General features: G+C 35.5%; 1 protein-coding gene and 1 pseudogene across 2 annotated transcripts in view; one reads left to right on the top strand and one right to left on the bottom strand.

Annotated features, from left to right (window-relative positions):
* Positions 1-13,311, bottom strand: part of Tmlhe (trimethyllysine hydroxylase, epsilon) — a 52,390-nt gene that overhangs the window by 12,394 nt on the left and 26,685 nt on the right. For both annotated transcript variants that reach the window (XM_048335862.1, XM_048335863.1), the window contains one exon: positions 10,150-10,326. In XM_048335862.1, the coding sequence (XP_048191819.1) occupies positions 10,150-10,326 (177 nt within the window). The remainder of the gene's footprint in view (positions 1-10,149; positions 10,327-13,311) is intronic.
* LOC125343420 lies at positions 3,961-4,610 on the top strand (annotated as a pseudogene).

Below are 13,311 nucleotides of genomic sequence, written 5' to 3'. Positions count from 1 at the left end.
TATTTTAGTGTTTATTTTATTTTTTAAATTTCTTTTTCTATTTATTTATTAGTCTTAAGTAGTTGTACAAAGGAGTTTCAATTCAACATGTCAGTTTGTGAATATAATGAATCTTGACAAGTTTTTTTTTGTTGTTGTTGTTGTTTGCCAGGCCTGGGCCTTGAACTCATGGCCTGAGCACTGTCCCTGGCTTCTTTTTGCTCAAGGCTAGCACTCTACCACTTGAGCCACAGCGTCACTTCTGGCCATTTTCTATATATGTGGTGCTGAGGCATTGAACCCAGGGCTTCATGCATACAAGGCAAGCACTCTTGCCACTAGGCCATATTCCCAGCCCTTATAGTATTTATTAATTGTACAAAATAGTTTCACTGTCACATTTTCATACATACACGTCTTTTGAAAAAATAGATTCCACATATAAGAGAGAACATGTGGTGCTGTCTTCCTGAGTATGGTTATTTTCATGTAACATGATAATCTACAGTTCCCTCCATTTTCCTGCAAATGTTATGTTTGTTCATTTTATGAATGAACAAAACTCCATATGTATGTACAACATTTTTATGATTATTTCACCAACTGATGGGTTTCCAGGCTGATTCTACAATTTGGTTATTGAAAAGTGCCACAATAAGCTAGGTATACAGGGATCTTTCATATATATATATATGTATATATATATACACATACATATATTTGTTATTATAATGGCAATATACACAGAAGGGTTACAGTTACATAAGTGAGGTAATGAGTACATTTCCTTTTGAACAATTTGAACAATGTCACCCCTTCCCACATCTCTTCCAATTTTTCCCTCCTGTCCCTACCCACAAGTTATGTAGTTCATTTTCAACGTAGTGCCTACTGAATACCACTGCTGCATTTGTTCACTGTTTGTCCCTCCATTCCTGTGCCCCCCACTTATCCACCCAAAGACAGATAAACTAAGAAACAAGACATAAGGAAAAGAAATAAAAAGAGCAACAAAGAAAACTCTTGTTTACCTTTCTTGGAGTTCATTTTGATAAATAGTATTTTATATGGTCAGATGCACATAGATATTGAGCCCTTGTGATGTCTCCTAAGAATATATACACAATGGAATTCTATTCATCCATCAGAAAGAATGATATTGTACCATTCATAAGGAAATGGAAAGATTTGGGAAAAAATGTATTAAGCAAAGTAAGCCAGACTCAAAGAAATATAGGTTGCATGGTTTCCCTCGTTTGTGAATGATAAATTATACAGCTCTTCAGGCATTCACACTGTGAGAACAAGGGAGTAGGGGTCTCATATGATGATTTCAGGCATGTACAAAGGATATTAGGGCTGGATCATATGTAAGTTCCATTTTTTCAACTCACTTTGCTTTTGCCAGTCCTTGGGCTTGAACTCAGGGCCTGAACACTGTCCCTGGCTTCTTTTTGCTCAAGGCTAGCACCCTGCCACTTGAGCCACAGCACCATTTCCAGCTTTTTCCATTAATGTGTTACTGAGGACTCGAACCCAGGGCTTCATGCATGCTAGACAAGCAGTCTACCGCTAAGCCACATTCCCAGCCCCCTCAATATAGTTTTGATTTACGTTTAGCTTATGTATAAGGAAATTGAAGATTTCCTAATGTAGTTTGTTTGTTTGCTCATTTATGACAGTCTTGGGATTTGAGCTCTGGGCCTGGGCACTGTCCCTGAGCTTTTCTTGCTCAAAGATAGTGCTCTACTACTTGAGCCACAGCTCTAATTCCAGCTTTTTGGTGATTAATTGGAGATAAGAGTTTCACACTTTCCTACTTGGGCTGGCTTCGAACCACAATCCTCAAGTCTAAGCCTCCTGAGTAGCTATGATTACAGATGTGAGTTACCAGAGCTTGGCTCTCATGTAGTCATTATACAACAGTACTTCTCTTTTGAGGACTGTCATCTGTTCAATTCATTTGCCCATTTGAGGATTGTTCCTTTGGTGTTCAATTATTGAGCTCTTTATATATTGTGGATATAAATAACTTAGCTAATGAATAGCTGGCAAGATTTCCTTTTATTCTGTAAGTTGTCTCTTCATAATGGCAATTCCTTGATGTGCAGAAAATTTTTATTTTGATGTAATTCCAATGGTCAATTCTTGCTCTTATTTCTAGAGACCAATTCAGAAGGCCATTGCTTATATTTTCAAGTGTTTCTCCTGCTTTCTTGTAGCAATTTCAAAGGTTCAGTTCTTACATTAAGACTTTGACCCATCTTTTTTTTTTTTTTTTTTTTTTTGGCCAGTCCTGGGCCTTGGACTCAGGGCCTGAGCACTGTCCCTGGCTTCTTCCCTCTCAAGGCTAGCACTCTGCCACTTGAGCCACAGCGCCGCTTCTGGCCGTTTTCTGTATATGTGGTGCTGGGGAATCGAACCTAGGGCCTCGTGTATCCGAGGCAGGCACTCTTGCCACTAGGCTATATCCCCAGCCCCTTGACCCATCTTGAATTTGATTTTTATACAAGGTGAGAGTCTTACCAGATGTGGATATCCACCATATGTTAAAGAGACTGTCTTTTCTCTGTGTGGGTTTATGTATGCCTTTAGTTTGTACCTTTGTGCTTTGTTCTACAATAATATGTGAGTTTTGATTTTTTATTGATTCCCACAAGTCTTGCATATTATGTTCACAAGCTGTTGCTTCTTTATGATTGTCTGAATGTTCTCACTCATTAACTTTGTCTTCAAGTCCTGAAATGTTCTCTTCTGCTTGGTATAATCTGTTAGTGAGATGCCTTTTTTATGTGCTTTATTGAACTTTTCATTTCCAACATATCTCTCTTCCTCTTTTTTTGTAATCTTTATTTCATTATTGAACTTCTCATTCATATTTTCTTGAATTTTTCCTTCTTTCCCTCATTTCTCTTTCCTTCCTTACTTCTCTCATCCTTCCTCCCTTCCATCCCTTCCTTGCTTCCTGATATTTCCATATATGTATGTAAGGTTCTTTGACTGATTATATTTATCCTTCCTATTCCTCATACTTATACCTTTCCATCCCACCACTGGTTCCCCTTCTTTTTTTATGCCAGGGCTGGGGCTTGAAATTAGGGCCTCTTTTTCTTACTTAGCTTTTTTTGTTCAAATATGGTACTCTACCACATGAACCATACTTCAATTTCAGGTTTTTTGTTGGTTAATTGGACATAAGAGTCTGGGGGCTATTTTTCCTGGGCTAGCTTCAAACCTTGATCCTCAGATCTAAGTTTTCCCAGTTGTTAGGACTACAGTTGTATATTTTCAGCATCTGGTAATCTCCTCTTAGTCCCTAATAGTTCCTCCATCTACTTTCATGCTCTATATTTATATGACCACATGAGAGTAACATGTAATAATTGTCTGGTTTATTTTGCTTAATATGATTATCTACAGGTCCATCTAATTTCCTGAAAATTGCATGAATTCATTCTTCTTAATGATCTTTTAAAAATTATTTTTTACTGGGGCTTGAATTCAGGGCCTTGTGCTTACCAGGGTGTACAGGTATTCTACAACTTGAGTATTGTCTCCAGCCTTATAATTGTTCAGTGAGATATGATTCCATGCTTATATTCATGAAACTCATTTTTTTCCTAACTAGTATATTTATAGTCAGGAAAAAACTACAAAGTGATTTTAATGAGCCATGATCTAATGAATGACAAGTTGTCCCAACTACAGTACTAAGAATTAAGTTCTATACTTTAACACATGTAAAATAGAGTCACCTTCACTGGGAAGCATAAGAGAAAGAAAGTGAAAAAAAGCTAAAGTAATTATGCCAAGTTATCAAAAAACTGTAAGAACCCCTTATATAGCTTAAATAAAACTACTTCTCCACTGAAGATAAAAAGAGATCTCAAACAAAAATCCATGCATCTGGGGCCAGCTTAGTCTGCATCTGTGGCCTGGATCTTTTTTTCCATCATCTTGCCATGTGGTTAACCCAGCATCATGGGGAAGTGGGACAACTGGGTGGCCGACACGAATCCAATAGCAACGGCCAGATCAAGGGGGCCAATCCAGTCTTCGGGGCCCACAATCCAGGATTATCTAAATTGACCAAGAGCTACCTGGGAGGAAGTAAAAGAACAACTAGAAAAGAAAAAGAAGGGCTCCAAGGCTTTGGCTGAATTTGAAGAAAAAAAATGAATGAGAACTGGAAGAAAGAGCTAGAAAAACACAGGGACAAATTACTAAGTGGAAATGAGAGCTCATCTAAAAAAAGACAGAAAGAAAAAAGAAAAGAAGAAAGCTGGTAGGTGTTCATCTTCATCACGCTCTGATTCTGCTAGCAGTTCTTCAGATTCTGAAGATGAGGATAAGAAACAAGCAAAAAAGGAGAAAGAAAAAGAAGAACTATTCACCTAAATCTTCTGAAAGCTCTGTCAGAAACTGAGTCAGACAGTAAGGATAGTTTTAAAAAGAAAAAGAAATCAAAGGATGTGACTAAGAAGGTAAAGGACGTTAAAGCACTTGGCAAGAAAAGAAAAATGTATCCTGAAAATAAACTCTTATCATCTGAGTCCTGGTCAGAATCAGATTATGCTGAGGAGATACGAGCAAAAAAGAAGAAAAGCAGAAGTGTTATATTTTGTTGGTAAGCACTCTACCAACCAGGCCATGCCCCTAGTTGTTTCACTTTTTCATTTGTTTTTCAGATAGGGTCTCATACTAATTTTGTGTGGGCTGGCCTCAAATCCCTTTCCTCCTGTTCCAGCCTCCCAAATAGTGAGGCTTATAAGCATGCACCACAGCACTTAATGGTTTGGCTTTTTTTTTTCTTTTTCATTTTTGTTGGTATAGGATATCATGCTGGCTAGACACTCTTTGGCTTGAGCTTCAACCCTCATTGCCAGCTTTTTTTGCCCAGGCTGGCCTAGAACCACAATCCTCTTGATTTCAGCCTCCCTCATAGTGAGGTTGACAGATGTGTACTATAGTGCCCAAATATCGGTTGAGATGTGTTCTTGCAAACTTTCTGCTTAGGCTACAAAATGAGATCCTCCTAATCTCTGCCTCCTGAGTACCTAGAATTAGATGTGAATCATCAGCACCAAGTAGGTGTTCTGTCTCACAGATCTTGTATGTTCTGTTCATATATTCTTCTTACCTTATTGTTGTCTGAATGTTACAACCTATCAATGTTACACCATATCTACCTTATCTTCAAGTCCTAATATTTTGTCTTCTATGTAGTCTCGGGTTTTTGTTTTGGTCAGTTGTAGGGCTTGAACTCTGAGCCTAGGTGGTATCCCTGAGCCTCTTTGTGCTCAAGGCTAGCACTCTACCACTTGAGCCACAGAACTACTTCCTGATCTAGTCTTTTGATAAGGCTTTCAATTAAGTTTTAAAATTTGACCTATTGAGCTTTATACTTACAAAATTTCAATTCGAGTTTTTGCTAAATTTTAAATTTTTTTTTTTTTTGCCAGTCCTAGGCTTTGGACTCAGGGCCTGAGCACTGTCCCTGGCTTCTTTTTGCTCAAGGCTAGCACTCTGCCACTTGAGCCACAGCGCCACTTCTGGCCATTTTCTATATATGTGGTACTGGGGAATCGAACCCAGGGCTTCATGTATACGAGTCAAGCACTCTTGCCACTAGGCCATATTCCCAGCCCATAAATTTTAATTTTTATTGAGGGAATCACTCATATCCTGTATTGCCTTCCTTATTTCATTCAGTTGTTCATTTGTATTACCTTTGAATTTGCTTCATTGTTTAATCATGTCTTCTTTTATTTCATCAATCATTCTTATAATTATTTGAATTATTTGGGCTTTCATCCATTTTACCATTATAATCTGTCTGTGTGGAACAGCTGACTTTTGTAGGACTTGTACTGTATTGAGATTTGATCATCTAGGTCAAGTTATTGAAGACTGAATTTCTTATAATCTTTTAGTTGAAATATTTTCAAAGTTCAGGCAGGACTGGGTAGTGTCAGAGTCAAGGTGCAGCTTCTTATTTCTGGAGTTTGGGCATAGTTTAGTAATCAGATTTTCATACAAAATGCTGTAGTCACTGGGAATGAAACTAACTACACTAAGAGAAGAGTACATTAGTTTCAAAAGCAATTACAATAAAAGACATATTTACTATAGAAATACAGTAATACCTTCTTGGAAATAATTGCCAAGATAACTTCAATAACTTAGAGGAATAAAACATTAAAGATAATATTATTTGAGCAAAGATGCTCCTAGAAATGGAATAAAAACATGAAAAATAATACTATTGAATAGTATAAAATAGAGAAGTAAAAATGAGAGAAAAAAAGAAGTAAATGGAGGAGGTATTAAGAAAAATAATTAAAATTAGTGAGAAAGAGATCATATTATTATTACCCCCCCAAACAATGAAACAATCCAAAACTACAATAGTAAAGAAGAGTCGTAGAAAGGAGAATAAAAAGAAAAGAAAAGACAAGAGCAAGACAAAACATGTAACTGAAGAATAAAAAAGAATAAAACTGGAGGTGGGGAGAAAGGAGAGGAAGAAGAGATAGTTGAAAATAAAGTATTTAACACTGGTTGTGGTAGCTCACATAATTCCAACTACTGGGAAGCCAAGGCAGGGAGATTGTAAGCCCCAAGGATCACCTAGGCTCTATGGGGAGAGGCAAAGAAATTAGATATTAAATGGAAAAGTCATGTGAAGGAAGTCTAAGAGTGAAAAAGAGAGCAAAAAGATATGATATATAATAGAATCATATTTATTTTAATGTTTAAATTTATCAAGCTGGTTTTAAAAGTCTCTAGAAAAGTAGATAATCAAAAAGTGAAAAAGGAGGAGAGAAAGGAGAATAATTTTTTAATAAAAAAGAAAACAGGCATCCAGTCCTCTTTACTTGGTGAGTGTAGTCTATGTAGTATTCTGACTTACTGTTTTCCTTTGTGTTCTCCTAGCAATCAGAGTGCATATTTTGTAGGGAGGGATGGTAATAATTCACACTGACAGAACATTCTACTGGTCTCTGTCCTTTAGGTCTTTGTCTCCCAGATCTGTTTCCACTTGGGAAATGACTTGAACTCTCCTTTGTGACTTTGTTCAGTCTTCTACTGCATGGTGCTCTCCCTTTGACTCAGACTTCCTTGTGTGGCTAAATCAATTGTCCATGCCAGCACTCAGTGATCCGCTGTGTGTTCATGGACTCCTGAAGTTGCTAGCTCAGGGTCTTTACAAAATATGTTCCTGCCAGTGCACCATGTTGAAAAGGAAAAAAACTTTTCCAGTGCCCATGCCCTATGTAGACTTTAAGAGATCTTTTTAGTTAGACTGAAAATCTAAATCTGTTTTATACTGAGTTCAATACTATGTTTTCTGAGTCTCTTTCTTTCTTTCATCTTTGCTCCCTTCCTTTGGCCATGCTTCTACCCACAACACTCACTGAAGTTTTCACTCTTCATGTTCTGTTCTCTAAGTCTGTGTTTTGTTAAATAAGATTACATATGTTCACATAGAAAACCATAGTGTTGTTTTTTTTCTGTGGCCCTTGTTTATTTGATCTTTCTTTTGTCCCAGTCTGAGCCCTCTGCAGCTTTGTGTGCTCCATTCCACTGGAGCAGACATTTTCTCCCTCTGTTCAGCTTGCTATCATTTTCCTTTTAAAAATACGGTTTTATCTGTGCACTACTGAAATCTCAGTGCCTTCCTACTATCACCAGTCTTGAAGGCTAGTTGCCTTCCAGCTGCTCTTGCTCATTTCCCTAGAAATGTGTAAGTGATATTAATTTACCACCTTAAAACTTCTCAGATTTTTCTTGATCTTTGAGGGTTGGTAATGTGCGTCTGAAGAAGTAGGGACTTTCCTAGCATTTGAAGGCTAGTTTTGTCTTGGAAAACCCCTTACTGTCAGACCATCTGACATGTTCCATAGGCCTCTCTACAGTTCTCCAGTTGGTTTTTACCTGCATATATGAAAGGACTTTTCACCACAAAGATATGATAAAGGATAAATGAGGACATAGTTGTGTTTGACTTGATTTAAACATTGCACAATATGTGGCATGTATCAAAATATCATACAGTACCCCAATATGAAGGGTGTATTTCTTACTTTAATTCAATATTTAACATGTTCATAGGTAGAGTAAACATCTCTGGCCATAAAGGAAATGCAAATCAAAATAACATGGGGATTTCACTGCGACCCAATTAGAATTGCCACCATAAAAATACAAACAATAATAAATGCTGGTTAGGATGTAGATGCAAAGGAACCTTAGTATACTGTTGGTGGGAATGTAAACTTGTTCAGTCACTCTGGAAAGTGGTATGGAAATTCCTCAAAACACTAAACATAGAACTACTCTATGATCCAGTAATTCTACTTGTGGGCATTTATCCAAAAGATTACAAACCAGGACACAGTAAGGCCACCTGCACAACCATATTAATTAAAACATTATTCAGCTAAGATGTCCCTCAATGGACAAATGGATCAAGAAAATGTGGAATTTGACTCATCAACTAGAAAGAACAATATTGCATCATTTTCAAAGAAAGGGAAGGACCTGGCGAAAATCGTGTTAAGTCAGGACCAGAGACAAAGGATGCATTTTTCTTTTATATGTAGAGGCTAGAATCAATTTAGAAATATATAAGTAAACATTTTGAGATTGTATTCAAGAGTACATAAATGTATTAACCAAAATATGGTAGATTGAGGGGAAAACTTAAATGATATAATTCCATGAAAAGGGCTAACTCTTAGTCCAGCAAAATAAACACCAGGAAATGGGTTCTTAAAACAGAGGTAAGGATTCTTAAGAAGGATGGTAAATGAAAGAAGAGCAGAAGGGAGGAGAATACAGTCATAAAAGTCAAGCCATATCATACAAAATTAAGAAAATTTGAGGGAAAAGGTGGAGTTAGGAGGGATAGGTAAGAAAGATGAAAGGGGTTACACTAATCAAGATGCATTGTATTCATAAACTGCATTGTTGAATGGCAACTCCTCTGGATAGTTCCTTAAAGATAATAAAAAGAATGAAATAATAGTATCAAGGAGATATGTGAATTTTCATATTCATTTCAGAACTATTAATAATGAGAAAGACAGGGAAACAACATCAATGTCCATCAACAGATGAATAGATTAAGAAAATATAGCACATACATGCAATACAACAATATTTAGACATATAAAGAAATGAAGTTTTGTATAATTAGTGCATGGGTGAACTTGGAAACAATAAGCTAAATACAACAGATGTAACATTATCTTACTTACATGATCTTACATATATGTGGAATTTAGGAGCCCTATTTCATAGAAGCACAACCATAGCCTGGAGAGGGAGGGTAGAGAGAGTTTGGTGAATGAATACCAAGTTATAGATAGAAGGAATAAGTTTTGGTGTTCTACTGCACAGAAGGATGAGTAAAGTTAGTAAAAATACTAGTGTATATTTCAAAAGTGCTTGAAGAGTATTTTGAATATTTAACTAAAAAGCAATGATAAATGTTTGAGTTGACAAACCTCCTAATCTCCTGTTTGATCAGTATACATTGATACCACATTGAACCCATAAATTTGTACAATTAAGTATCAATTAAAAATAAAAATGGATAACCAAAAAATACTTTTCAATCCAATTTTTCTGACATTTCCATTAGGCCTTAGACTATGCTTGTTTAAAATTATAAAATATTTGCCTAGACTTTTATAGTAATTCCATTGAAATTATAGATTAATTTGAGAATTGACATCTTCATTGTATGGAGTCTTCCAATCTATGAAAATGACTTTCCAAATACTTAGGTCTTTCATTTTTTTAATTCCAAATATATTTCTTGTCCATATTTTGTCTGATTCATACATGAGTAATTTTACTCAAAGTAATTGAAATGGTAATTTTTCATTTTAGTATCTGGGTGTTCATTGTAAGTACACAGAATTGCAGTAGAGTTTTCTACTTTGATCTTTATCCTGTCACTTTAAGTTTCTTGGATGGTATTCATTCTTAGCATTAAGTTTAATATTAGTTGTGAAGAGAAAAACTAAATATTCTTCAAAATTCTTCTAAGGGGAAAAATTAACTGAGAGAATATTCTAGTTTGGAAAGGACCAAATATCTTTCACAAAATGATTGTTCTTTAGACGACTAAAAATAAGAATAAGTCTCCTGTCTACTCACAAGTGAAAAAGAGTGTAGTCTCATCCAGATGAATGGTCTTTGGCTTGATACATAAATCCACACTAGCAGTGTCCAAGCTGCGCTGGTGAGTCTTAGAGTTGTAGCATGATGCTGAGCGGCAATGATCTCGAAGCCAGACATAGTCAAAGTGCATCACAGTATTAGCATATTGCAATTCTAAGGAAAAGATTACATTCATCAGATATATTTATTTAGGAAAATTGAACAAAAGAAACATACAGAAAACTTCTAGAGGATTTATACCAAGAATAAAGACAATAAAGATAGTCTCTTACCAATTATTAAAACATACTATTTACCGTCTATGGTTAAAATGGTATGATGTTGATGTAAGAATAGACAGAATAGTGGAGGAGTATAAGAAGCCCAGAAATAAACATAAAAGAGAAAAAAAATCCTACAAATTAAAACCCAAATTCCATGTAATTGTGATCTATATCCTAGTGAAATTTTCATGTAATGGATGTCAATACCAAAATTCATGTTGAAAAATAATAGACTCATAATTTTGAGAAAGAAGAAGGTATGGGTATCAGATAAAAAAAGCTTATTACAAAACTATAGTTTTTTAGTGTCAGTACAGAATAAATACATAGATCAAGGAAACAAAGTTACATTACAAAGACCCATTCATAACATGAAAATGTAGTACATGAAAAATGTGGTATTTCCTAACAGGAGAAAGATGGGCTCTTCAGTAAGTGGTACTGAAAAAATTAATACTTCAAACAATAAACTGTGTACCATTCAGAAAGTACATTTCTGATACATTAAAATATAAAACATTATATGTCAACTTCCTTGACATAGGAAAGACTGTTTTACATACTACAAAAAGCATAAAAGATAAAAACATTCTATTTTGCAAACAATACAAAAACCTTGAAGATAACAGGAAAATATTTGTAACATAAAAGGATTAATATCTAGGCCTAAGTACCCAGTTCAAGCAGTAGAGTGCCTACCCTGAAAAGTGTGAGATCCTGAGTTTAAACACCAGTACCACAAAAATGGATTAATAGCCAGTATATAGAATTAAGTGTCTATGAGCATTAAAATAAGAACCAAATGGGCCTGGAGTGTTTCTTTTTTTTTTTTTTTTTCGGCCAGTCCTGGGCCTTGGACTCAGGGCCTGAGCACTGTCCCTGGCTTCTTTTTGCTCAAGGCTAGCACTCTGCCACTTGAGCCACAGCGCCACTTCTGGCCATTTTCTGTATATGTGGTGCTGGGGAATCGAACCCAGGGCCTCATGTATACGAGGCAAGCTCTCTTGCCACTAGGCCATATCCCCAGCCCCCCTGGAGTGTTTCTAATTGTTAAAATTGCTTGACTGGCATGTGTGAGACCTTTGGTTCAATCCCTAGAATAAAATAAGATAAAATATAATACAAACAATAAAAAGAACAGAAAAAATGGGTAAAGGTTATCAACAGGAAAGTAATCAGAACTGATCAGTAAACACACAAACCCTCTTGTAACCAAAGGAACTAGCAATAAAAACACAATTGTATAGCCGACAGAGTAACACAATCTTACAGAAGTTTGATTAAATGAATGTTTCCAAGATGTGGAGAAACCCATTTTCCATACCATTGGTTGTTGCATTATAAACTTTCAAGGGCATACTGGATAGAAGCCTGAAACTTTCTCTGAAAATAACTTAAAATAAGTGTATTTATTGCATGATCCAGAAATTTCCCTCTATTGGTTTTATATCCTAGAAACTGTCATATATGCGGAAGAATCTGAAAAGATATTCATAATATTGTTTTCTATTATAGGAAAAAATAGAAACTAAGACAAAACATTTAGCAGTGGGCTTATTTTTCTCTCATCAACACTTGTTATCTCTTACATTTTTCATAATAGCTATTTTAATGAGTGTTAGTATTTCACTATGGTTTTATTTGCTCTTTCTTACTTACAATAAAATATAGGCTAAGGGCTGGGAATGTGGCCTTAGTGGTAGAGTGCTTGCCTAGCATGCACAAAGCCCTAGGTTTGATTCCTCAGCACCACATATATAGAAAAAGCTGGAAGTGACGCTGTGGCTCAAGAGGTAGAGTGCTAGCCTTGAGCAAAAGGAAGCCAGGGAGAGGGCTCAGACCCTGAGTTCAGCCTCAGGACTGGCAAAAAAAGAAAAAGAAAAAGGAAAAAAAAATATATGTATATATATAAAATGAAAGAAGGAACTATTAAGTAAAAAAAGGAACAAGAATTTAATGATTTGGAATTTTTATCTTTTTTTAAAATTTTTATTGTCAGACTGATATACAGAGTGGTTACAGTTTCATACGTTAGGCTTTGGATACATTTCTTGTACTGTTTGTTACCTCCTCCCTCATTCCCCTCTCCCCCTCCCCCTTTTCCTGTCCTCCCATGAGTTGTTCAGTAGATTTACACTAAACAGTTTTACAAAAATTGCTTTTGTAATCGTTTGTCTTTTTTACCCTGTGTCTCTCGATGGAATTTTTATCTTATTCATACAGTAAAGAATGAGAAACCATGTTCTGAAGAGGACAGGGAAGTGTGGCTGATCCAGCATTTGATAAAGAATTAAGTATAGGTGTGAACCACTGTCTTAGTCAGCCACCTTAATAGATGCCAGGAACAGAGATAGGATTGAACCTGAAGAGACATTGCTGGTATGATGTTCACTGTGTTTTTTTCTTAAACAGATCGTTATAGGATTAAGAAAGTCCTTTTCTATTGATATTTTAGGGTTTTATAATAAATGTATAATTACATTTTTATATAGGTTTTCTGCTTCTAATGGTATCACATAGCATTTTAAATTTATTATTTTGATGTGGTACATTACATAAATCATTGTTGTTGTCGTTGTTTTAAATTAAACCAGCCTTGAATTTCTGGATGGACTATCTAGTCTTTATATATTGTCCTTCCTATATATTGTTGAATTCAATTTGTTCATATCTGAAAGGATTTTTGTGTCTATGTTTATGAAATACTACCCTACAGTTACCTTTCACTGTCTTTTTTTTTCTACTGGATTTGATATTACGAAGGAACTGCATAATAAAATGAGTTAAATAAGTCATTTATTTTATAGAATGAGTGATAATTCTTTTTCAGCATTTGGTAGAGTTTCCAGTTAAACAATCTGGGTCTAATGTTTTC

Source organism: Perognathus longimembris, chromosome 28 (genome assembly GCF_023159225.1).
Source record: "Perognathus longimembris pacificus isolate PPM17 chromosome 28, ASM2315922v1, whole genome shotgun sequence".
In the NCBI taxonomy this organism is placed as follows: Eukaryota; Metazoa; Chordata; class Mammalia; order Rodentia; family Heteromyidae; genus Perognathus; species Perognathus longimembris.
Note: the sequence above shows the minus strand (reverse complement) of the source record. Positions and strands in the feature narration are given on the sequence as shown.